This window comes from Platichthys flesus, chromosome 9 (genome assembly GCF_949316205.1).
Source record: "Platichthys flesus chromosome 9, fPlaFle2.1, whole genome shotgun sequence".
NCBI lineage: Eukaryota > Metazoa > Chordata > Actinopteri > Pleuronectiformes > Pleuronectidae > Platichthys > Platichthys flesus.
The window spans coordinates 7,272,875-7,300,589 of NC_084953.1; the positions used below are offsets into that span (position 1 = coordinate 7,272,875).

Genomic DNA, 27,715 nt, shown 5'->3' on the forward strand with positions numbered 1-27,715 from the left:
GGGTTCAGTCTGAGCAAGTGTCACTAGCAAACAGAGAAACGTGTGGTCATCCTGGACGTGTGGACTGCAGGAGGGACGATCATGTGTTGCTCTGGATCACTGGCCCTCTTTAAAGTGTCTCAGTCCTATCATTAGTATGATTTATGTATTTTCTACAGTGGAGAATTAGGGCCATATGAAGAGAGACAACAGACTCTGGTCTTAATCACATTCTGGCATGACAGTGCTGCAAAGTGTCCTAAGTGTCCATGTGTGTCTCTCGCTGCTGAGTGACAAACTAACCACAAACAGAAAAAGAGAGAGCACACGTGGCCGGACAAACGACGCCGCCTCTGCCAACTATAACCAGGATACCCCCCCCCCCCCCGCAACAATGGTTCCTTTTTTATACTTCTGAAGATAAAAGGTGAATTTTGATATTAACTGGAACTGCAGCTCTGTCATTTAGCAATGTTACAAAAGAAACAGACACAATTAGCATCTTTACTGCATGACCCTCCTTTGACACCTCCACATTCTTACACTCTCTATTCTAGAAAAAAACAGCGACTGGTCATCTGAGCTAAACATGACACTGGTTTCTACATGACCAAGAACCTTTTGGTCTCTTTGCATCATTCTCCAGGTGATGAGCAGAGTGTTTGAGTTCTGTGCGAGGGCGAGATCACACATACACGACTGTGGCAGTGGCCGACCTTTGCTTCCTGTTCAACAGGGTAGCAAGTCTAACGTTTATCTCCTGCGGCTTCTTGAGGACTTCAACTCTGATGAACTTTGACATTCGCCTGCATTCGAGTAATTTGGTGACATCAAAGTGGCTTCCTTCTAGAGGTGTGTTAGATGGACTGTTGCTGGGATGATGTCGAACTGGACAGTCTGCCCTAGGAAGAGTCTTTGTATTTCCAATGTTCTTCCATTCCACAATAGTTTAGGTCTCTGTGCTGCTGGCAAAGACTCACAGGACTAGAAATGGTTTTATAACCTCTAATCTGTGCTTCACCACAGTATAGCTCTGGACCACGGACCGTATCTAAAGATGGACGACATGACAGCTCCTTGAGGGTGATGCCAAACTCTCTAGATCGCCAACTTGTGCCTGGTAGCGATTCAGGTCTCAAATGCTGCCTCCTCAATGTTAGTTGATAGGAATATTTAACAAAACGTTTTTCACATTATAACAAGATTTTCAGAGATATTTCAGGGATTAATCTGTGGATCTAGATAAGAAAAAATAAAGCATATTTAGGACACCGATGTCTATGAGCAAGTGCAATTCGGTGCAATAGGGCGATACACCTGGAGGAACCTCAGGGAGTGTTGGGCCTTGACAGAGGCTGGATTTCTACCGAGCAGTAGTTCTAGTTTAACGGTGATCATCTCCCATCCACCACAGACAAAGCTTGTTAAGATGACGGCTTATTTCAGAGGAAGTTTCTCCTCCCACATTACAGATCTTCCTTTATTTATTAAGAATTCAGGGGGAATTACTGGCCTACAGTATAGTCCCCATGTTACCACAACTGATGTGAGAGGCACGACATAAAGGCGCGTGAAAACTTAAAGTATATCTGGACTTTATTTTAAGCTCTGGAGGTTTATGTAGGCGTTGAGGCATGAGGTGTGGTTTGGATGAGAAGCTGTGTCATAGCTTCCCTTTTTCTGAAATCTTGGGTTGATGCCTTAAAAGTTTCTTCCTCCTCTCCTCTCCTCTCCTCTCCTCTCCTCTCCTCTCCTCTCCTCTCCTCTCCTCTCCTCTCCTCTCCCCTTCTCTCCTCTCCCCTCCTCTCCTCTCCTCTCCTCTCCTCTCCTCTCCTCTCCTCTCCTCTCCTCTCCTCTCCTCTCCTCCTCTCCTCTCCTCTCCTCTCCTCCCCTCCTCTCCTCTCCTCCCCTCCCCTCCTCTCCTCTCCTCTGTGCAGTAGCAGCTGCGACCACGTGGGGGTTGAGGTGAAAGCAGATCACCGGTGATGCATGTTTTTTTTGCACTGCACCATGTTGCATGCAATCTTTGCTCTGCTCTTTGCACCGTGCACCTATGTGGGTTAGGAGTTTCATACAGCGTCATCCTACAGCTCAACATCTGCCTTTCGTGAAAACACCTCCACTACTTTAGAGATGCTTCTATAGATATTACTCTTGTGTATCCATCGGCTTTAAACCACAAATTGTATACAGAGGTTTCTCAGAAGAAAGTAAGTTTTGGCTCAACTTGAAAAGAGAAATTCAATCGTTAGAATAAAAGAATGAACTCCTTTTCTTTTCTTTTTACCTCTAACATAACTGAATCACTATTATTCTGTTTGAAAGTGTTTGTGTGAAATAAAGTTACTGAAGCGGAAAGTATAAGATATTAAAGCTGGGTTTGATATGATGAAAATCAGAAGCTTATAAGAGAAATCGACAGTTTTAAGGTGCGGTGTGGTTGTTGCACATTTAGGCACAGCTCTGGGGTGCATGTGATGAGCTGGCTCTCCTCCTGAAAAGTCTAAAGAAGCTGTCGCTGTTTGAAAGCAATAGTGTGAACATAATAAAATGAAGGAAGTGCCCTTGAAGGCTTGAGTCTTCCTGCAGCGGCCACAAAATGAAGGAAGTGTCTGGTATCAATTCTCACTGAAGGTGAATCCAAATCATCCTCTTTATCATTCACAATGAAAAACACTCACACTCTGATTCTGTCCAGATCTTAAACTTAATAGAGACAACTTGTGTTCATCAGAAGAGTTATAGATTAAAGTCAGAACCACCTCTCTACACTTCCCCTTTCTCCTTCCTGTCTACACTCTCTGGCTCACACACTGTGACTCCGTTACACTGCCAGCATCCCCTCCTCTATCGAAGTCTTTACTACATGAATCTATGCCACCTGGCTTCGTCTAAAAGAGACACTTTGCATCACTTCCTGCTCTCACGTGTCGAAGGTGAACTATAGGCCTCGTGTTAGTTCACCAACAAAATCAAACCTCTAGAGTTTCACATCATCTGGTTTGTCTGCGATGGTGAAGCAGCTACAAACCACCGGAGGGCAGTGTGGCTTCACGCTGCGCCACAGCCGCTTCCCCTCTCTTTCCACAAACATCCCTCCCCTCGGTTGTTTTTTGGGTGAATAGCGAATTGGCTGAATGCATTTTATACACACGCAAACACGTGTACACACACAACACACACACACACACACACACACACCTGCACGGTGCTGCGATTTGGACTCCTTTTGGTTCCTCTCTGCCGATGACTGGCAGGTTCTTAACGAGAGTAGCCTAGAGCGTTTGCCCTGCAGGCCTGTACATCAACCATCAACATACAACACACGCACAAACGCACACACACACACACACACACACACACACACACACACACATACACACTCTGGAGCATTCACGCCCTCTCACATATTTACTGACACGAACATATCACCCACACAAACACACACATCGACTCTGTCTCTCTGCAGACATTCTCTGTCCTCGGCTCAATCAGTCTGTCCATCGCTGGGGGGGGGGGGGGGGGTGTTTGACAGTCACTGGGAGACGCTGTGGCTTTAACACTATTATTAGGTTTCGATGAAGAGGCCTTATCCAACGCAGAAAGAATGTCAGCTGCGCCGCTGTTCAATGAGCTTCAACACAAACACATTACAGAACCACACAATGCTGCTGAGGGCCGACCGACACAGATGTGTGCGTCTGTGTGTGGTTGTTGTGAAGGCCGCAGTGATAAGACGACATAGCTGGGGAGGTGAAGACGGAAACCCAGAGCAGCACATTTTCTGCCCCCCTCTCCGCCCCTTCATGATTCATCCCTCCTCTCACCCCTGTTCTCTCTCCTTTTTTTTTCTGTGGTGGAGAGCAAACCCAATTAAAATACTATGTGGATGGATACGATGAAGAAAGACATACCTCCTCCATGACATTCTCTCTACCCCCCGTGTAGTGACAGATCTGGTGCATTCAAACTGAGGTGAAAAAATGTGCAGGCTCCCGCCCTCCTGCTGCCATTAAATGTTGATGTATAATATCAAAAAAATTATATATATATTTATATATATACAAACAAACACAAACACAAACACACACACACACACTCTCTCACACACACAACATGGGGATTAATGTATAAATCAAAATCGACCACGGATTCACTACACATACATGAATATGCTATATGTGTGTGTGTGTTTGTGTGTTTGTGTGAGAAAGAGAGATTCCCATATGCCAAACAAATACCTGATGTAGCAAGAGGTGTAGGAAGCATCCATTTTTTACATACCCCCCCCACACACACACACACACGTGAATAAAATGTCTTCAATGTTTATCTCTATCTCTCTCCTACTCCTCTTCTCTTCTTCTGTTCGTGTTTTCCTCCTGACCCAACATCCGGCCCTCCCAGGAGATCCTGCTCTCTGCTGCCATGCCACCACACCTGTACACACACACACACACACACACACACACACACACACACACACACACACACACTTTCTCTCTCTCTCGCTCTCTCTCTCTATGGACCCATGAACTGCCAGTCAATCCAGCAGCAGCTCAGTACAGACCTCACATTCTCTGTGGTTGTGGGGGTCAGGGGCTGGAGACCAGGGCATGCTTGTGTGTGTCTGTCGTAGTTTGTGTGTGTGTGTCTGTGTGTGTGTGTTTGGACAGATACAGATAGATAGATACATAGGGAGAGAGAGAGAGAGAGAGAGAGAGAGAGAGAGGGTCAACGGGCTGGAAGAGTGTAAGGACTCTTCTATTCAGGCCTACTAAATTTTGTATGCTGCTGATATTTACCTATTATAGTATAACGACAAAGCCCATCAGGAGTGTGTGTGTGTGTCTGTTCCAGTTTGTGTGTATGCGTGCGTGCCAATCCCCAGCAGAAGGGGCTCAACTCTAACCTCAGTCAGCAGCCATGCACGCAGGTACACAAACATCCCTATTAAACATTTCCCCCCTGTGACGACGCGCTGAAGGGACGTGTTTAACTGCAGCAAACAGAGAGGCCTCGGTGAGAAAGTCCAGAGAGACAGCGGCGACACAGGTCTCACCCCCCCCCCCCCCCACACACACACACACACACACACACACACACACACTTGCACAAATCCAGTGCTGGGCTTTGAGTGGCCATTTAGAAATCTGGACGGCAGTTCACTGACCCAGCACTAACGAGGCAGCTACCCCGGCCTTCGAGGAGCAGCGCCTCTTATCTAGTGACCACACAGCGCCGGCTATCTCCTGGCCGTGTTGGACCAGTGGTTAAACTGATTAGCCTGTCGTCCAGTCGAGCTACAGCCACAGCAACACACCGAAATATACATGCAAACAGAATTTACTGGCTGCAACCGTGGAATGCGAGGCGCATTTTACTCAGGGCAGCTCAGAAGTGTGTGTGTGTCTGCCAGTGTGATATGATAGCAGATATGATAGCAGATACACAACTCTGAGCGCTGAACAGGGGCTCGGTCGCTCCACTTCTATCTGTCCAGTCGGATCGGACAAATGGTCAGTGGTGGGGAAACAGGAGAGGGGACGCGTGATGGCCAAAGTGTCAGGGACTCTGGATTCACCCGTTTAATGAGAATCTATGGCCTGGACTGATGAAGGGCCTGACTGAGAGACTGTGACAAGTCCTAATGCTCACATGTATAAATGATGGGGGGGGGGGGTGTCCTGGTGGGACATGGCTGAGTGAAAATCAGTCCTTAGAGAGAGACACAAGAGGCGACACATGAGAGACGACACGGACACAAAACCACAGAATGTACAGAGCTGAGGAGGGCGAAAAAGAAAATGACAAGAATGCTGAAGTGAAATGAGTCGAACCTTTTGGGAAATAAGCTCAGACTGTTCAGTTAGCCTTTATTAAGAGGCTACCATTGGTTAGCTTAGCTTAGCTTAGCAAAAAGAGCAGAAACCATGGATTGTAAATAAAGATGGACGACATGACACATCCCAGAAGTGAAGCCACATCATCTTGATTAGCGCCCCCTCCCCCTCCCCCCATGTTAGTACACAGGACCTGGACCAAAGGACTCAAAGAGAGTTTCTATGATTTTAGATAATTATCACTATGATGTTATGTTCAAGTGCAGATTTGTCAGTTAGGTTTTGAAAAGTTATTTGATAAAAAAGGGTTGAAACGTCATGATGGACTGAGACTCGCTCCTGAGAGAACACGGAAGATGGATATTCCATCTTGAAATTTCCAAGTTCCAACTTCTAAGCGTTCTGTTTTAATTAAGTGCACTTTGATAATTGAAATATTCTAATATATGAGAGGGAGAGAACAGACGTACTGTCCCTGAATCACAGAAACGAGGAAACGAGTCCAACAGAGACGGGCCTCAGCTACAGAATCTAGAAATGTCCATTCTCTATGAGCGCCACCATTGTTGTGTGACGTCAGAAACCTGCTTCCCTGGAGTCAGGGTAGATGGATTTGCCCCGAGATCCCGAGTCGGAGCTCCGACTTCGAGCGGCGTTCCAAATAAGAAATTTGATGTTGGCTCCACACAACAATCACCAGTGCACAGACAACAGGAGTGTAATCATTGTCATCCATCTTTATATCCAGTCAGGAATCAGCCTAGTTCAGTCAAACAGTATCAAAATCCTACAAACATCTTCCAAGCTCACAAGTTCACAAACAAAACAGAGGAACTAAAACTCAAGTTGCACCTTTTATAGGAGGGGCTGTGCACCAGACTTGCTCTTAGCCAAGATGAGTTGCTGAGCAGCAGGAGTAGATTTCAAGAAACTACTGATCCAGCCCAGCAACCCAGCACACAACCATAAGAGCAAAGGAGCATTTAACTGCATGCATTTGGCTCGATATCATATTCGTTTTTTTTCATTTGTTGGACTATCCCTTTAAGGAACAACTAAATTTGTAAAAAAAAAAAAGTATAAATGAGAAGTGGATAAAATGTAAATTATGGTTTTTATTTTGATTTGTGTTGACTGAAGTGGCACATTTGTACTCCCCTGTGTGACGGCTATTCAAAGGACTACACATCTGAGACAATAATCCAAAAAGTACACACACACGCACACGCACACACACACACACACACACAGACTTTGTTATGTTGAGAGCGTTTGTCTCTGTATGGCTCCAGCAGAGAGGGGTTAAAATCCGATTGAGTCGATATCACTGGAGAATAATACATGCAACACGCAGTCTGTGTGTGTGTGTGTGTATGTGTGTGGGTGTGGGTGTGTGACTGTGTGTGTTTGTGTGTGAGCAACACGGAGCCTAGGGACTTCCTCCATCTCTCTTTGCAGCCCTCAGTTGAAATGGAATTGAATAGTCTGAATCCTCAATGGTAAATGTTCACAAAGTCAATACCAACTGTTAAGTCTCCCCTGCATTGGGGTTAAGGGCATTACCATTTCTGAGACTTCAGGAAAACACACACACACACACACACACACGCACACGCACACGCACACGCACACACACACACACACACACACACACAAACTCACCAGATGCCCCATGAGATGATAAAATATTTTTGAGTCTTTTACAAAATGCTTACTATACATTCTGCTTAAAAATTCCCTTTTGCTGTAAAATATTCATCGAAGGCTTGTTTTCATTTCTGTCGACTAATCTGTGAACAATAATCCTGGTGGGCGTTTTTTAAAGTGACATCAGTGCCTGAGGGACGGTGGTTTCACTGATCTGACTAAGCATCTAATTCAATTCAATTTAACAGTGTTTAAGCACACGGAGGGAAAAAAGACTTAGAATCACATGAGCTGTAGTAAATTCACCATCATGAGAAGTGATGCGGTTTAATATACAACATTCAGGAGAATATGTGAGTGCTTCATTGGGCCTGAGCTGCTCCCAGAGAATAAAACACTACATTTAGTTTAACTTACAGATCGTGTAAATGTATATTTATTATTATGTGGTGTAATACATTGGGCTCTATATTTCCAAAGAGATAACTAAAATTAACAATGCTTTTTTTTATATACAGACTTGTATATATGTAAATGTATATGTGTATACAATATGTTTAATACATGGTTTATAAAGATGGACAAAATGACAGCACCTAAAAGTGAAGCCAATGCGACTTGATGCCACCTGGTGGCTGAATGCAGTATTGGTCAAAAATCCTGCCCACTCCATGTGAATGGTTGGGAGATGGACCAAAACAAAAATCACAAAATACACATCAGATACACTTTTTTTCCCGTTCTTCCAGGTTGTTCCTGTCATATGATGCATGTTCAAGTTTTCATTTCATCAGTAAGTTTTTATACCATACAAATGGGACACTTCTGGATAGTGTGAGAAAGCAACGTCATAAACAGTCTATGGAACTACCTAAAAAATGAACAGAAACCATCTGCTAACATGGAGGAGGTGAGATTAATGACCTTAACTGAAACCAGCCACAGCGGAGCGATCAAGACCCTTTGACTTTTGGGAGCCGTCATGTCGTCCGTTCCGGGCTTCAATACAGAAAAAGGTTCACAGTGACTTCAGACACGTTTTTATTTACTTTTACTTTAAGACCTTCTCTGATGGAAGCAAAGCACTGTGTTTGTTATGTACAGTAGCTGTGTACATGTTCTGGTAGTGACAGAATTGAAGGCCCCATGCTGCCCAGAGATACTTTCTCTTTAGAACGGGTCAGATGCGGGTCAGTACATCATGTGTCTGCGTTCACACGTCTGCCTGGACCCCGTGATAAGTTAGGTTTGGGTGAATTCGCTACCCAGTGTGGTGGCCAGCTTTACGAGTGGCGCAGCCTCTAATTCATCCCGCTGGTCATTAACGTTTGGCCAACGTGGAGCTCCTACACACAGCACAGTGTCTCATCTGAGCAGCGAGCCATGAAACCCCAGGCTCTGTCACTCAGTGTCATTTAAACCGGGAGTGATTGGAACTATCTCTGGCCTTTGCTTTCCCACCTTCCTTCCCCGCTCGCAGTCTTTCGTGGTCGCCTCATGAATAATGAATGAGGATATATGCAGGCTGCAGCTCAGATATTAATGGAGCTGAAAAACAGAGGGAGAACCATCCTTTGTGCTGCCAGCCATCGCTTCCCTCCCTTCCCTCCCGAAGCTGCCCCTTCCCCGCTCGCCCTCCGATTTTTTTTTTCCTTTTTACTTCCTTATTCCTCCTTTCCCTCCATCTGCTGCCAGTGGGCCCAGATGAGATCATGCTCAGTTTCTCTTTCTCTCTCGCCCAGAGGTATGCACTTCTCTCTTGGCTGTCACAACGAGGGCAAGGGGTGGACGCTGACTTTGAAATGATAGAGGCCAACTTTCAGATTTAAAAAAAAGTCGGCGAAACTGTGAAAATGCAAGTGTGGCCATCGGTACCATCGTTCAAGGGCATGGCAGCGAGCATCCTCCTTTGTTTACCCCCATCCTGTCTTCCTTCCAGCCCTTACATGATTTGTCGGCTCTGGCCAGAGAAGCTCCGGCCAAGCTGTGGCGGTCAAGGGCGAGAGGTGCAGTGCAGGGTGGAGGGCGGATGATCCAACACCGGCCTCAGCTCACATTCCCAAGTCCTGTCCCAAATATTTCATCATCATAATAAAAGCGATCAGATTTTAACGAAGAGAAACAGCTCCATTGTTTCATCACCTTGAGATCATCTCATAAAAGCCTGCTGACATTGTACATGAGGCACGAAGGGGCTGGCAGTCGGCAGAGTCTGGCCCCGGGCTGGCACCGTCGCTGCCCATCCTTGGATGACTCGCCCAAACAGGCCAGAGGGCAGACATGATGGGCAGAGTCTTCTCACCCTTTGTTTGTGCCAGAATGTCTCTTCAGCCACGGTACATCCGCACAGTATAGAGTCAAACAGGCAGAGGGTCATTATTCAGTCCAGAGGAACTTTGTGTCGGCCACTGTGGAGAGAGGAGGCACGCGAGCGACCCGGACCAGGCCGACCTCTGACCTCTGACCTGCAGAGCAGCATCACCTCCTGCGTCTCCTGTGTCTCATCCCTCACATTAGTAACGACGATCGGAGATTCTTTAAAATGTTTACTTATCAGCTGCCGGAGCTTCAAATGAATTCTGTTAATATCAGCAGTTTTTGTGATATGATCTTATTTTTCGTACAAACGTCCCAATACTGTACAGTTAATATAACAACTCTATAATGACAGGAGGGTGCACTCGCCCACCAGTCTCCATAGATTCAATGACGTTTCAAACACTACCATAGACATAAGTGTAAATGCCTGATGGTTTCATCATTATCTCATTATATCCTGAGAAATTCACATGAATGTCGAAAAAAACGTTAAAAAAAATCAGTGTTATAGTTTTTGTTCAGTCCGACAAACAAATAGCAGTGACAACACAACCTCCTTCGGCATCGTGCACTCCTCCTCTGGGCAGCATCAGTAAAAATATTAAATATGTAACGTTACCCTACAGTGACTCTGTGACTCTGGTGGTCGTATCCTGCAGCTATATCACAACCTCAACACACGACTTCAACATTATCCCAAAATAAATCCTTCCTGGTTCTTCACCACCACCTCAGGTTCAAAGTCCTCGACATGGAGGTATTATTCTGTGTTCGACCCCTTCACAGCTGCCTTAAAGGGACAGCTCCACGTTTTTTTAAAACCATCGGCCAGTGGATCCAATTACTCTGTCACTCTGTTAGCATGTCATCCATGTGTTTGTGTATCCTCACAGTCGTGCCTTTTTCCATTTGAACACTTTGCACAATTCTAAGTTTCCGCGGCTTGTTAATGGGACTCGCAGGTTGGCAGCACTGTTTCGCTGTCCACGTTCTCCGAAAGACTCCAATAAAATATATTTCCACCGCGAAGCCGGGTTTTTTTGATCTTGGAAGTGAAGTAGTGTGTCAGTGAAAAGACCGTTAAAAAAGGAGTGCGGTTCAAAAAGTTGAGAATTGAACTTTTTTCTGCTTGGCTGGGTGAGCTTCTCAGTTAATTACGCGCAAATCCCCGACGCTCGCTGCTCCAATCCGCCGGCGCCGCTGTCTCGGCAGAGGACAAAGAAAACAAAGGAGACTGACAAACAAACAGTGAGTGAAAAAAAAAATATAAAAGGGAGGGAAGCTTTCTTTCCATATAGCGGCTGAGCTGAGGCGACAGTGGCGTTTAATCAGTTGGTTTTTGCAGCGCCGTCAGCGTGAGCAGCCTCGGCGGTGCAGCTCTCTGATCAGCGCTGGGAGAGGAGCTCCCCGCCGTGCCGCTGCCGCCCCTGAACCACAGGTCAGTCCTCGGTGAGTAGGTTTCATTCTGCTGTCGCCTTCATAGAACCATCTCCTTCTCTCATTAGGATACAGCGTGTGTCTGTACTCGCGTGTGTGTGTGTGTGTGTGTGTGTGCACATGCATGTATTTATGGCCTTGTGTTTGTTTCTGTTTGTTTCTCTCAATGTGTGTGTGTGTGTGTGCGTGTGTGTGTGTGTGCGTGTGTGCATGTGTGTGTGTGCGTGTGTGTGTATGTGTGTGTGTAAATGCACCCCAGGACTAGCCTAAAGGGGATGTGGATTCCCGGCCTCCGCTGAGATCCGGCAGCACAACTAGGATTTCTACCAGTGGGGGGGTTGTGTGGGTGTGTGTGTGCGTGTGTGTGCGTGTGCGTGTGCGTGTGTAAATGTGTGTTGGAGGCAGATGCAAGATGCATCAAGTGACTCGGTGCCTCGGGGTCAGACACACACGCATGCAGAGAAGGAGCTGGTGCTGCGGCGGGGTAAACAAGAGCAGCCTGTTAGATCTCATCAGCCTCATCACACGCTTTATTTTGCTGATTTGGGAGCATACTGTAAACTAATCAGAAATCCAGCAGTCACGGGGGGGCACTCGGCTAAAGGTTAGACATATAGAGAGTCAAACTTGCTCTGCCTCGGAGTTCTGAACTTTTGCATCTTCTTATTTCTCTCCTTCCCGCTCCTCCGCTGGCGCGATGCAGGAGGAACCCGTGGCTGGAAGGTTGAAATCCCCCCCCCCCCCCCGGTTGGAAAGGTTTCGCTTAACGTCTGCCAGGGCTCATTCCAGAGGTGCGGGGGTGATTGACGGGCAACAGGGAACCCAACGTGGACCAAGGAGTTCTGAACGGGAGTCAGAGGAGCCCGGCCTGTCGGTGGCTATATGCTAATGTTGGCCTTTAAACAAATTTACAAAACCCACTCCCAGCCTCGTCTTTGTTCACTTGCATAAATGCATAAGATTCTCGTTCCGCGGCGGAACACCTTTTCCCCGACTTCCACAACAACGCGACAGAGGGAAGTTATAAAGTTCACAGCGTCTATTAATTCTGAGGCATCTGAATAACATCTCGGTGTTTATTGGACCTGGCGGCGCGCTTCACAGGTAATGAATAAAAAACAGTCGCCTCTCGTTGTGTGGACACGACTCTCCGAACTGGAGCTTCTTTGATTCGATGGAGCGTCGCTCCACTCCGCAGCTTCTCCCAACCAGCTCGCGATGGGCGGGAAAACGCACACACAACTTTTTTTTTTTTTTAATGTAGCTTTCTGTCCCGTGCGTGTTCTCGGGCTCCTCGGCGGGGACACATTTAACGAGCGCACGCGGACTCAACGCACACTGGCACCGGAAACGTGGCAGATGAGCGAGTTAGAGAACGAGGGGCGAGCAAGGAGGCAGGCTGGGGAGAGGTGGGAGATTTACCTTTCCCGGTCATGGTGACAGCGGAGGTGTGTGTGTGTGTGGGGGGGATGTTAATTAAGAGTTTTTGCAGCAACTGCGTGTCGTGAGCTTTGCTGCGCACACTGAATAAACCGAAGTGAAAAGGGCCTGGGGATATTTACCCAAGCGCTTTTTGAGGTAGTTCACTTGATTGTATCTATTTTAAATGACTTTATACGTCTACACAACTTTATAATCACATCCAATAATTTAACAAATGTTTTTAAAATGAGAAAAGAAGTTTGAGGCTTCTGTCACAAACGTGAAAAAGTATTAACAACCTGCTAATATCACATATTAGATGTCACAAATATAAATTATTACATAGTGCGACACAGTGGTGCAGTGGGCTCTGGATTTGAATCCCCAATTAGCTGGGAGCCTTTCTGTGTGGATTCAGGCCAAGTCCCCCCCCCCCCAACACACACACACACACACACACACACAACACTAAAAGGATAACATATCAAGAACGCAATAAAAAATACAACATCAAATAAAATAAAACATTGTATAAAAGTGGTGACAGTAAAGAAAAGGATAAAATAAAATATAAGAAATATAAAAAAAAACATTGAAATATGAGTTCACAGCAGACAGTGAGGTTTCAAGCCAATTATTCCACAGGGGCGAGACCTTTTATTCTTAGCTCAGAAAACTTCTACACTTTTTTCCCACCTTCTACTCAAAAGAAGTGTCTTTTGTTTCCACCACTGACGATGACACAGAACACTTCAACGTGCACTCGTGGCCGAACGGAGAGCACAGCGGTTTGAATCCTCACCTGTGTGCAACCGCATATAATCAGCTAGTCCTGAGAGTCTGTCATCGTCAGCCTGTGTTTGTGTGTTTGTGTGTTTGTGTGTTTGTGTTGCCGCGCTCTCTCCTCTGAGGCGCCAGTCTGTCGTTTAGGACTCGGAAACAGGAGTCGAGGGTCGCGCTGCTTTGGTGTCTCCTCTGAGCTGTCAGAGAAAACACGACACACTGGAGAGAGAGACAGAGAGAGACGGAGGAGGACACGTCAAGAGAGAAGGAGGCAGGGCTGAAGTGAGCCGAGGAGGAAAGAGCGGGAGTAGAGTGAAAGAGGAACACAGATCCAAGAAGGACAAAAGTGAGGGGGGACAGATGAAAGAGGACAGGACGGAAGGAAGGAAAGGACAGTGAATCCAAAGACAACCGAACCAAAAATGACGGAGACAAGATAGAGACAAAACAGGGGATGGAAAGAGGGAGAAGGACAAAAGTGGGTAAATCCCTCATAAAGACTAAACACAGGGACACAAAGAGAGGTGAGGATTAACGGTCGACAGAGAAAAATAAACATAAGACAAATACATTTGGAGAGGACACTGTCGGGAGACTAATAATTCTGTATTAGTCCAGCCCGGAATCACACACGACTAAATGTGCATGAAAGACAAAAAGAGGAGGATGACATTGATGAAAACGTGATTGAAACAATAAGTAAAACAGAGGAGAGACAAAATAAAACAAAACACGAGCAGGACGAGAAGAACAAGAAGCAACTTAACAAATGAAATTATCACAGACGTGAACTGCACAACACAACCACAGCGAGAGAAGTCAGATCCACACAACACAACCCAACACACAGTAACACACGGTGTAAGACAGTGGCCAACAAGTTGTGTGATGACCTGCCAGCAAATAACACAACCTTTTGGCTCCTCTCTCTCTGTGATTCCTATAAAAAGTGCTTTGTTTTTACGTGTATGAGTTTTTTTTGTCGGCTTACACACACACACACAGACACACACACACACTCACAGCGCTCACCTGGAGGTGGTGGGTGGGAGTGGGAGGATGGGCTCTGTGTTTAGCTGTGGGCTCTGCAGACAGGGCGATCAAAGGCTCCTCAGTCTTTGTCTGCTAACGTTGAATAGACAACAGTAAAGAGGCTCCTCTTTGATTCCAGCTCACTCTTATTGATCACAGAGGAGAAGGGATTGAAATAAGAGAGACAAGCCTGAACTGGATTCTTCTCCAGCTATTGATTATATCCAGAACAGACAGCGCTTCACAACCATACAAGTTTCTATTTCATCCTCGTCGTCTCCTTTTTAAGTTGCTTTTTTTTTTTCTTTAACTATGAAAAAGTGTGTCTGGCTCCTCGCTCGTCTCTCAGGTGATAAACTCCAACTTCGCCAGACGACGCCTCGTCTCCTCGCTCTCCGGTCCAAGCTGCTGCTCTGACTGGTTGTGGGTGACGTCCAAAACCTATCCAGGACGTGCTAACAGGGACCCCCCCCCCCCCCCTCCTCCCCTCGCTGCCCGTGCTTACCCTCTTTCCTCCGTCCTCTCCACGGAACCTTTAAAGAGCTGTGAGACGGTTTTAGACGAGGTGCCAGTCGGTGTCGTTAGGCCACATGGGGGCATCGGACCGTGGGAACTGGGAGTTATGGGACGACCAGGTACAACATGGCGGGGCCTCATCTCACACCCCCCATCGTCCCTGGGATTCAAACCGCGCTGCCAGAACCTGCGACCTGCAATCAGGTGGGCGCCCCGTGTTTTAACTGTAACGAGGTGAGATGCAGATCTGCCTCCGAGCTCAACTTCCGTGCACGATGGTTTGAATTGAACTTGCACTGAAACAAAAGGAGCCGGCCCCTCGTGGAGCGGTAATGAGAGACAAACAGAAGGTATTATATCATGTTGCTTGACAGGTGGATTCAGACAGCACCTTTAATCAGGACGTGTGTTCAGCTCCAGAACCAAAGAACATTTTAATTTGAACATTTCTGGTTTTAAAAGAGCAGAAGTGTAAATGTCCCTCGTCTTGAGGAAGGAGCTGGTCGTTTCCCGGGATGTCGACTTTCCTCCTTTCCACGGCAGAGATAAGAAATTCCCTGCGACTGCGTCTGTGTGCAGCCGCTGGGATCCCTTCATCTTTAAACGTGACTCTTTAGGGCCTGTTTAAGTTGAGCTGACAGATGTGGTTATTTGGGGACAGCTCACTGGCAAGTTTATGGCCACAGCGCTTATTTTACTGGAGCCGAGCACATGTGCCTGTGACAGTGAGGGAAATCCTTTCGGAAGTCTGGCATACGGTTGAAATAAAGGAGACTTAGGAGGACATAAAACCTGCCTGATGTTTATCGCTATAAAAAAAGAGGAATAAAAAAAAAATGTCAGAGTTCTGTCCGGGAACACGAGATGATGAAGTTTGACTGAGACATTGTTCCTCTCAGAATAAAAGATGGTTTTAAAGCAGGATCTTAATATTTGACAAATGATCACATCCACAACTCACTTCCTCCAGGACTTAAATTCATTGGTTCATTTAAAAATGCAAATGGATTTTATGATTTTCAATGGAAGGTGACTGTGTTTATTAATGCCCTGATATGATTTTAGAGAAAAAAAACAATTAAATTGATATAAAGCAGAATTAAAATGTAATTTAAAGGCAAATATGATTATTTTCACGTTGTTGAGTTTGTGTATCATTGTTGCTGCGTGCATATGAAAAGCTGTTTGGAGTGGATGTGCAGTGTTATGACAACATTATAGCTCTCTCCATATTATTTCTAATATATACAAATACACATTGACTTACTGTGCATACTCTCTCACACTCACACACACACCCACACACACACACACACACACACACTCCTGACATCTTTACAGGCTGTATTCTGCTAACTTTATAGGGGAAGGGGTGGAGTGACTTGAGTCTCACATAGGAAGTAAAAACCAGCAGTTGTGTGTGTGTGTGTGTGTGTGTGTGTGTGTGTGTGTGTGTGTGTGTGTGTGTGTGTGTGTGTGTGTGTGTGTGTGTGTGTGTGTGTGCGTGAATGCGTGTGTGCTTGTGTGTGTGTGTGTGTGCGTTGGGGAGGCCTGTCTACATCTGACACACCCCCAGCCACCTGTAAACTCTTCCTCTGAGGATCACATTTCTTTTGAACAACTTTTAAAGACGGCGTTGGCCTCCAGTCGTTTACGGTTTGTGAAACGCTCGTTCCGGAAGGCCGGGCCGCGGCTGCAGCTTAGTTTTCAGGGACCTTGTTTTACAAACCTCCTGTCAGGCCGCTGGACGGACCAGGGAGAGGCTGGACCGGCCTTTTTAAGAGCCCCTGGCGGGTTTAGTGAGCCACTTGGCTTTTGACTGGGGCTCTGCTCACTGCAGGCTGCTTGTACTTTACTGTCCCCCCCCCCCCCCCCCCCCCCGGGCTGGCCTGGTTATTGCAGATGTAGGACCTGCACAGAGTAAGAGTCGCTCATTACACCGGGGTCCTGTGTGTGTACACATGCTTATTATGTGTGGTGTTTAGCGTGCGTGCGCCTGCCTCCACATGTGTTAGTGTGTCAGGAGCGGGGCTGATGAGTGACGCCGGCTGCGGCCTGCTGGGTGCGGCTTCCATCTGATAAATGACTGCAGGCGGCGTCTGTCTCTACCTGCACCTCGCCGTGTTGTCCCCGGAGAGCGGCGGCTGACAAATATCCCAACCTGAAAAGCCAAGCGAGGCCTACAAGACAACTGTTTCATTCTAAATGTGAGCTTCACCTGTTTAAAGTTACTCAGGTTCAAACAATAGCAGCTTTCAAATGATGAACAGGACTGTGCTGCAGCTCCCGCTCGCGTCTGGAGACTGTCCCTGGTGATTCCACTTCTCCCAGCAAACTAATATGTTTGAAGCTCGGGCTGCCATCGCCAAGGAGGCGCCACAAGCGATTTCAAATGTGCAAAAATATTGATATTCCCGGCTTCTAAAAACAAAACAAACAAACGGGGGGGAAAAGGGAAGATATTTTTTTTTTTCAAGTCAATGTCCTCTGGAATGGCCCCATTCCTACGCCTCAGAACCCACAGATCACCTGGGACAGATGATGAGCTCAGAGAATATTCTGCTCCGTCTTTAATCTACACACACACACACACACACACACACACACACACACACACACACACACACACACACATACAGCGCTTATAAGATCCTGATGTATTTCTGTTCAAACCCTATTTAAAGTACAAGTGTGTGTGTGTGTGTAGTTCAAGTGTGAGCATCTACAGATACAGGGTCCTTTAGCAGCAGACTTTGGTTTCACATTTCAACCTCCAGGAAATCAGTCGTTTCACTAAACAGGTTCAGAACGTTGGATTTATGTTCCCATGTGAAATCTGGTTCATTCACTTTTTCATACTTTTAACGTCCATTGTGGTTTTTGTACATTTACTACATCGGAAAAACACAAGGTGGAATAAATATGTAAAAAGCAACGTTAATCTTTCATTTCGTCACTAATAAAGCTTATTGCCTGCAAGAGGAATAATATACATGTAACTGCTTTTGATAAATAAATAAAATACGAATATTGACGTGTTAAAAGGACTCAGCGGGGAAGAAAACTGCAGTGAAGGCTTTTCACCACAAGATGGACTTAGGTATGAATGGATTTGGGGTGTACAGTAAACAACCGGAAATAATCATCTGCATGCTGCCTAACTTTTTGTTTTAATCATTCCACCCAAAGTGCAGAGCCAGTTTCTGGATATATATAAATATCTCCATACCTTCAGGCCTTCAGGGCCCATCCACGCTGAGAAGCGCCAAACAACTTATGTATTAATTTCAGATATTTACTTTTGTTTGTTTTCACTATGTTCGCGGCTCCATGGGAGCAATTTCTGCCGTGATGAAACTGAACAGCCGTCCCTGTGGAGTTCATTACAGGGAGAGAAACCGGTGCCCCCCCCCCCCCCTCCTCGGCCAAGAGGGATTCAGAGGTCCCTGAGGGACGGGTTAGTTTGGTGGGTGGAGTATATGAAACCTATACTGAATGGAGTGAGGGTGTGACTGGAGGAGGGGGGGTGGTACTCAGGGGAACACTTGGGAGGAAGGAGACCATAAACACTCACGTAATGACCTCAGACACACTAACAACACACTAACAACACAGTCGAAATTAATGAAACGACGCAAATGAGAGAAATTCCCCTCTGGAGCGAATGGCAGAATGTTTTCTTTGTTGACACTCGGAGAAAGGAGACTGTGTGTTGTTTTTTTGTGTATATTTATCGATGGATACTGCAGCGACTTGACTGCAACTTTACTTTTACAGTAAAAACAGGAAGGAGTTAACACTTTAGAAGGAGAAGGAAAATGTTCACTTGCTGCAGGTTTAATGTCTCAAATCTAAATCGCGCAAATCTTGGGACTCCGAGCATTAAGCTGGAGTTAGAAAAATAAAAATACAGTGAAAGTGTGCAGATCAGTCTGAGTTTCAAACCAGAGGCTCAGGCTCGTTTCCAGTTTCCATGAATCATCGTGTTCTTCTCAGTTTGGAATGGACCCGTTCCAACGCCGTCATGACGCAACACCATGTTTCTACAGAGGCCCTGAGTGGACAAACCAAACACAGACACTCACTTATAATCGGAGCATGAATCAAGTGGTACTCAGTTGACTGCAATATGCAACTTCAACACTAGAGGCCACTAAATCCTACATACTGAACTTTTGCTATTATAGGGAAAAAATGCTGAGTAGAAGCTGTGAACTTTTTTCTGTTTTTCTATTAGGGTTATTGCTGTTACCATCTGGTACAAAATAACTAATGTACTTTTATTGTGTAGAAATTAAATAGTTGTAAACATCATTTCTAAGAACCAGAAAACCACTGTAAAATTTGCTAATCATGAAATCCCTGCTACCTTGCTTCCTGTGCTTTATGTGCTACATGACATATAAACATTAATGTTATAAATAAAAGCTGGGATGTGTCTCGGACTTCTGATGTTTCAGGCTTGTTTCTCTTTTTCGATTCCGGGTGATTGGCACAAAGACGTGAAGATGGTAATTATAATGTTTTAATTATTATTCTGTTAGCATTCCTTCACCTCAGCCTCCAGCTACACACTCACACTCCTCTCTTCAAGGCCAACTCCTCCTAACATGTCATACCTCACACAGTGAACATTCCAATGTATTGAAACCATGCAGAGGGAATGTATGGATCATGTATGCTGAATACAACTTTACAGTAATTATAGATTTCATGAGCTTGTGAACCAAAACCTGTCAGTTTCATTCCATGAAAATCGGTTTAATCATCACAGGTGTTAAAAACCTTGTGTGTCATAATCCCCCCCCGCCCAAAATGAAATCACAAAAATAGACAAAGTGTTGCTTCTCCAGCTGCGTTATAGACACATTTTATTCATATGGATAAACTTAACATTACGGTGATATATGAAAACACTTAGATTGTAAACTCAGGGAACATGAAACTTGTGCCGCTGCATGTGACGGCCGACAATGGTTCTGAACTGCAGCTGGGACAGGACAATGTTTTCTGAGATTGGTTTTCGGTAGTTTGAAGAAACATCATCATGTTTGCGTTCAGGTTTTTAATCGATATCCTTAAGTTTACAATTAAAACCTGTGGTGAGTTTAAAAAGCTTGTTCCATCAGATGAGAACACTTCAAAACCTCCAAGAGCTCCAAGCACTCACTCCGATGGCCCAGAGAGATTTCAAAGCTTTATTGCATCTTAGTTAGCATACAAGGCATTCGTGATGATGGTCTATAATTTGACATGAAATGTTCAGAAAACAATCAGACTACCAGAAGAATAAATATTAACCGTAACATTTAATATTTCACTTTCTGGAAAAAAAAGCCTAGGCTCTTGGGAGTGTACAGAAAAGGAAGGTCAGGTGAGGTAAAAACAAAAAAAAGCCGGGACATAGAAGAGCAATGTCATGTTTCATAAAAACATAAAAACACTCAGTATCAAGACACAGACAAAGTGTTAACGTGACTTATTACATGTATACACAGATACACAGAAACAGGGTTTTTGAAAGTCTGCTCTTTGGAAGTCGTGTGTAGAAAATCTTAGTTTTAGTTAAAACGCTGTTTGCATGAGGACGAGCCGCACGAACGAAGAGGAAAAACAAATATCCACATCGTTCGGGCATACAAACTCTCACCTATAAAATAATAATCCTTAAAAAAACGACAGCAGTGCTTTGGAGTCTAAAAAGGGTGTAAACTTAAATCAATCATCGAAGCTCTTAGAAAAGACTGGTTAGATACAGTCAAAGCTCAAACTCGTTTTCCCATCGACCGCCGGAGAATTTATTTTTTGGTATTTTGCTGTAAAATACGACCAATTTATTAAAGAAATTTTGCATAGCGACTAAAACATATAGAAAGTGCTTTGAAGCGATTGCTCCCCTGAAATTACAAAATACTGAAAGGTAACACAGATGTGCTTGTTGAGAGGGTAAAGAGCGAGCGAGAGAGAGAGAGAGAGGGTAAACAGCACAGAGGGTGAAGAGGAACAACAATTAAGGTAGTTATTACATTATTTTAAAGAAATCATTTCATTAGAAGAGAAAAGGAGCAAAAATTAAAGACAATTGCAAACAAAAATTGCAAACACTGTATTTGCACGTCTCAGAAAATATAACTGTAGCAACACACTATCAAAATATTCTGTTAACCATAATAAAATAACTTATTTTCCTGCTCCTACTAGCTTTGATTTAATTAAAAAAAAACAAGAAAAAACTAAAACATGGAGAACATGAGCGATAATTCAACCGACCAGTTAAAAGGCTATTTGATAAGTCATAAGAGACTCAAATAAAGCGTTATCAATCATTGTTTACATGCTGTACCTTCCATGTGGCCTGACTGTCGTTATGTAAACCAGCCCAAGTCAGTGATGGTCGTCTGTGACCCACTGGTGTAAAACTTATACTGTTACAAGAAAAAAATGTGAAAATCTATCACCTCCCTCCAAATGAATAAAGGGTCATCACAACCCTTTGGTATTAAAACTACAGGAGCCTCTTCACTCATCTACAGTAGCAAATAAACCTTATTGGTGCTTGTTTCTTATATTTGTGTTTGTCTGACACATTTCTCATGAAGTTTTAACACACTGTTAATATATATAAGCTGCTCTCTCTACGTGTGACTTTCCTCTTTGGTAACTCAGGAGAAGTTCTGGAGGCGCGCTGGGATTTTTCTCATGAAATGGACGCAACACGAGGCACTGATCTCTTTCAACACATCATAACAACACTGCAAACGGACACAGCAACGTTAACAAGCTGGTGGGTCCATGGAGAACTACGTGTTTAATCATTTCATACTTTGCTATATCATGATTATATCTAATTTTGTTTTTAAACCTGACACTATGTAATAACAGTACACGTTGCTAAAGCTGGGGAGGAGATATTTTGGTGTCGTTGACGAAGGTAAACAGCTTGTGTAACAGTTTCTACCACTCCTTCCAGGCTGTCAAGAAAAAAAAGACACTCTGAATCTTTTCAAAGACAATACATAGGTGTCGACTTGACTTGCATTCAAAGTGTTGTGGAGACATCTGCCCATGTTTCTTCCCCCAGCGCATCTCAAGTCTACCCTGCAGATGATCTTTCCTTTCCTAATACATTCATTAGGCGTGATCGCCCTTCCAGCCTTCTTTTACCAGGATTCGTTTTTTAAAGTGCAACACAACAACACTTCAACCGTCAATACCGCTATGTACGTCTCTCACTTCTTCTGACATTGATTGAGAATCTCTTCACTTCAGAGGTACCGTCGTTCTAAAAGTTTTCACGGTCTGTTTTTTTTTGGGCCATTTGTTGAACACGGGACGCATCAAAACAAAAGATGCTATTTTGAATAATCTTTGCATTGATGAATTGCTTTGAGGACAGCAGGCAACACTGGACATCACACTCTTGTTTGCTAATTTGAACATTTTCTAGTATATCTGCTTTAAACAGAATCTTCCGAGGAATGGCTTTACTTCCTTATGTGAAAATACAACGGACATGCTTTTTAAAGCCACAGCAACAAACACATCAATGAGCTACAAGACACTGATTCTCAGGGGGTGTAACATTGAAACCTAAGGAATGGGAGTTCCACGTGACAAAAAAATTATAATCTCTATAATCTTTATCGTAGGGCAGAAATGGTTTGGGAGTCAGTGGTGTTGTAGACTGTGGCATCACCCTGGAAATATCAATCTGTTTCAGGCTCTAATCATCACAGGGAGCTAAACTCTGGACTAAGTTGTTGTATAAAAGCTGAAAGATGTGTACAAGTCCAACATGAAAAGCGGGGCGGGGGGCGGGGGGGGATTGTCGGGAGAAGTTCTGCAAAGCGGTCAGGTGTGTAACTTTGGGCTTAGCTGCCCTGTGTGTGGTTCTGCATTTGTTTGGCGATGTCGTACACGTAGGTGATGTCCGGCCTCTTCTCTGGGTCGGGGTTGATGCACATATCTACCAAGTTCCTCAGCTGCAGGCAGACGGACAGGAAGGGGGGGGGGAGGTAGAGAGAAAGGATTTAGTCAATGACACTCTAATGAAACTGATTTTTTTTAAAAGAGCAGATCCGCAAATTTTCTCATTAGCAACAGGTAACTGAGACAAAGACGTGGAGATGGGTTAGAGCTCTAATCACTTATTGGTCGGCTGAATCCATTTGTACAAGAGCCCACCGGGCACATCCGCCGGCAAACGTCTGGAATGGGGGCGCACACACACGCACGCACACACCCACACACACACACAGACACACACTGCTGCCACTCCATTGCCATCTTGAAGCTGAGCGAAGCGGCTGATTGGAGCAGATAGATAGACAGGCTTGCTGGCGGAACAGCCACCACCATCATTAAAAAAAGAAGAGAATAAAAGATGGAGAGGAAAGAGGAAAAAAAAACAAATTCTACGCGAGGTCGCTATGGTAACCGTCTACCAACGGCCGTTGTTGCATGGCACCAGCTTGGATGGGTTCTCGTCAGCCGCTGTACACACGTGTGTGTGTGTGTGTGTGTGTGTGTGTGTGTGTGTGCCTGAGCGAGAAAGTGAGAGAAACATGCAAATTCAGACTGAGAATTAGTCCCACAGAATGGCAATGGTGGTGGTGGTGGAGGGGGGGAGGCAGATATGTAAAATATTCATGTGCTTCTTTGCATGGCGAGTGGGGTGGGGGAGTGTCAGGTGGAGGGAGTGGGAGCGAGTGAAGGGAGGCGTGGGGGGGAAGCATAGATGGAGATGGTTAAATGACACAACAAAGATGAGCAGCTGACAGTTTGCTGCCGATCCTTCAGGAGCATTGTTTACATCCCGACAGGCGCTGCAGGCACCCCCCTCATCTCCATCTCTCCATCGCCCTGTCTCCCGCTCTATCATTCCCTCTCTCTTTCGCTTTGTCTCCCTTTCTCCTGGATGGGGGTGACATGTGGGGCAACACAGTAGCTCACTGTGGTGTGTGTCTGTGTGCTTCAATAACAAATATAAAATTTGCACAATATCTGTTGCATACATAAAAATACACATCAGACATCGAGGAGGTTTTACAATTAGCCTCCATCAGCCTAATGGAGTAAATCTCACTGTATCGGCTCTGCAGGGATTAGTGTCTGACCCCGGAGACATGAATTAGGATAGTCACTTAAAATAACACACTGTGGACTGTGTCAGTCCGGATCATAGAAGTAAGTTTCGATTCATTTAAAACTAATATGTCCAAAATGAAACTTAAATAAGACAGTGTGAAGATTTTACTGCTGTTAAGAACTTTATGACATTAAATTTGGATTCAAAGACTGACATTTTCACGTTAACAATCAGAAATGTTATAGTTTGTGGCTTTCATACGTAAAGTTGTGCTAATTTTTCTCTATTTTATGTCACTATAATCTGAATCTGTTTACACACTCACACAATGGGGACTTATTTTCATTATGGGGACAAAATGTAAGTAAAGTGAAGACATGTTTTAAAGAAAGGTTTAGTTTAAAGTTAGGTTGCAGGTTAAGGTCTGAAGGAAATCAATGTAAGTCAAAGTTACGTCCTCTGAAGTCATAGTGTGTGACTGTGTGTGTGTGTGTGTGTGTTAGAGAGAAGAAATGCCACCCACACAATGAGGACATGCAACACAAAGCCATGCACACTCATACACATGTCACCGGCAATCACCAATAAGACAACATTTGACCACAACCCGACTAAATTACATTTTTGGGTGCAGGGATAAGTCAACGCAGAATTACAGCAGATGATTTAACATTTAGTTTAGGGAAACATGACTCTCCAGCCCATTTAGTTTCACCTCACTCTGTAGCACGGCCAGATGCTTTTGATATGTGCGTTTAATTTAAAAATCATAGCCGGCCTTTTGATCACAGGGTAATATCATGGTTCAGACAGTTGGGTGGATTACACTTACATATAAGAAAAATTAATTTGGTCAGTAGAAGTAAAAATCAGCGAACCTCCACAGAGGAGGCGGAACGAGCCACTATTGCTTGGAACAGTAGAGCGTTTGAACATGTTAAATATTTCGACAGTTTCTTCTAAAGGAGCAGAGACGATCGTGAGCTCTTTTAAAAACACTGAGCAGGTCCGTGGCAGGAAAAGACAACTGAGACAGTACTCACCTCCTCTGAGTAGTGATCTGAGGGAAGAGGGGGGTAGTCACACTGTTCTATCTTCTTACAAAGGGAGTAAAGGTTCATCTTATCCCCATAGAACGGGCTCTGTAGAGCTGCCATCTGAAAAATAAAGATGTGAGAGAAAGGAGATGGTGAGATGACAAGAGGCCATGGTATAAGAGGGTGAAGTAAAATTCTCAACAGGTGCTACACAGAAAATAATGTGGTGTACTAAAAGTATTGCCATCAAGCTATTCAACAAAAAGTTTTGTGAACATACACAAATACATGTATGTATTTTTATTCGTAGTGGAATGAGCGATGGTCTAAAATTCAAGTGAACCAAGATAGACAATTCCACGAGAGCCTCCCTTAGCGTCTGTATGTTTTCCTCCAGTTTGTTGGCCCTTTCTGCTGCATTGCTTCCAAAACTTCGAGATGAGAATGAGAGGAAACAAAGATTTGAGGATGGAAAAGAACGAGAGGTGGGGTGCAGGGATGCGGTCGGAGCGAATTTTTCAGTTTGCTGGAGCAGCTCGAAAACTGTATCCTCCTGAAAACAAATGCAAGCAGGCAGAACGGAGGGAGGGCAAATGGGAATGGTAAGGAAGTGTGGAAAGCATGAGACCTTCGCTGGTGAGTGGAAATAGGAGAAAAATCCCCCTCCGCCTCTCTTAGCGTATAAAACATGGCATGCACTTTTGCCAGACTTGTGACTGACTGACTTCCTGTTATTTGAATATGAGTGTGCAAGGTGAAGCTGACAGCAGACCTGCATAAAAAGCACACAGATATTCTTTTTTTTTCCTCTTTCAAAATAAACTGTTGATGCTTATGTGTTGGGCCCAGACAGTCTCAGCAACAGGAACCATTTTCCCTTCCTGATTCCGATAGCTGGTCTTAAATCACGTAGTTTACCGGCTGTATGCTACTAACCCTGAATGATTGCTATGATTGCAATCCTTGTTGTGAGGTTTAATGCTAAGGCTAGCCAGCCCAAAGAGATATCTCACAATTTGACTTGAGGGACTTTCCAGCGTGAAATCAAACAACCAAACTGCTGACATTTTAGCTCTGACTCAGTTATGATACCAGAAATCACTTATTCCACGCTCTACAAAAAGGATATGCTGTGTTGGAGCAGCGAAGAAGAAGTGAGTACCGGTAAAGAAAACTGCAATTTAATCTGGGTGGAAATAATATATTTAAAAGAAGTGGTATTGGATCAGTACAGAGTTTCACATACTCACCGATGCCCAACCAAACATTTCAAGCAGTATCTTGAAAAGTATACACTTTTATCAGCCAACAAATAAATTGGTCAGTCTCTAGTCAACAGGTCTCTCCATCAGCTCATCTGTTAGGTCAGTTATTACTTCTACCTATCCTTACCAAGTCGAGGGTTTCTAGCTCTGTTGCTTGTAGCTTTGAGGGTAACAGACGCTGCCCAAGAAGTGCAGAGCACATCTCCAATTTGTAAACAGCTTCTTCATTTTAGTCTTCACTGAAAAAATGTGTCAGACATTGATGGTGCAGAGAGAGAAAAGTTCCCGCTCCCTATCGGGCTGATTTTGACAGCGTCTCTGTCACAGCTTCCAGTGGGAAGTCAAGATGACAGCAGCATCTCAGCGGGCCATCTCTCTTCTGGACACCATCCACTATCGCTCACTCATCCGCTCAGTTAATCAAACACTCGCATTAATATGATACATCCTCACGAAAAACGCATGGGAACAGTAAGTAAAGAGGATTCCCCTCCCTCTCTCCTTGGACACCCTTTCTCCCTCTGCTCCAGCGATTAATACCGAGACTGGCACAGCAGGTGGGCGACAGTGATGAGGGGCGTGTGGAGACGCTCGTTCCTGTGTGTGTCAGCAATGATGCACTTCTACTGGTAACAAAGCCTCATATCTCTCACCCAAGAGTTCACATCTGATTGTACAGTGATTAAGAAACACACAGATACAAACACTAATCCTACAGACTTTTAAGGACACACTGTTAGAATTAACATATATGGTATCTGGTGCGACATATGGTGTGCCAGACAAAAACAGCTGCAACAGTGTTAAAATGCTTAAGCAGCTCAATTGCCATCAACCAGGTCCTATAAACAAATCCTCAGTTTGTGAGACGGCGGCCCTCATCACTCTCTAATCTCATCGTCTTTTCACTTTGGCAATTTGTCTGCATCTTTTACGTTTATGATTCCTCCTTTTCAACCTGGGATATTTATTTTCAATTAATTTATTTCCAAATTTTGTATTTTCCTGTTGTGCGTATATGTTGCATGTTGGAAAAAATCAACACTCTAACTGGAATATTTTGTAGGACATTTTATAAAGTGTCTGGCAGGAAAAGTAATTGTGCTGAAGACTTAAAGCATCTAAAGGTAGCATTGCACTTTATTTTCTGAAACTCATCACTTCGAAGCGACTACACTTAAAAGCTTTAAAAATGCAATAACAAGATTTTCATTTATTAATTAATATTCTTAACACTTCAATGTTTTCCAAAAGACCACATGTGAAAATACTCTTAACTGATTTAAACAAATATTCTTATACCACTTAGAAGGCAGTGTGTATGTTTGCGGGTTGTGTGTCAGGGCT

At 44.5% G+C, this 27,715-nt stretch overlaps 1 protein-coding gene across 3 annotated transcripts in view; it reads right to left on the reverse strand.

Moving 5' to 3' along the window:
- Positions 1 to 18,590: 18,590 nt before the first annotated feature.
- nek7 (NIMA-related kinase 7) overlaps positions 18,591 to 27,715 on the reverse strand; it is a 60,382-nt gene continuing 51,257 nt past the window's right edge. For 2 of the 3 annotated variants that reach the window (XM_062395413.1, XM_062395411.1), the window contains 2 exons: positions 25,110 to 25,223; positions 20,163 to 22,960 (listed from right to left, as the gene is read on the reverse strand). In XM_062395413.1, the coding sequence (XP_062251397.1) occupies positions 22,850 to 22,960; positions 25,110 to 25,223 (225 nt within the window). In that variant the 3' untranslated portion in view covers positions 20,163 to 22,849. Of the gene's footprint in view, positions 19,033 to 20,162; positions 22,961 to 25,109; positions 25,224 to 27,715 lie in introns of those variants that run through there. The other variant, XM_062395412.1, reaches the window with a different exon arrangement.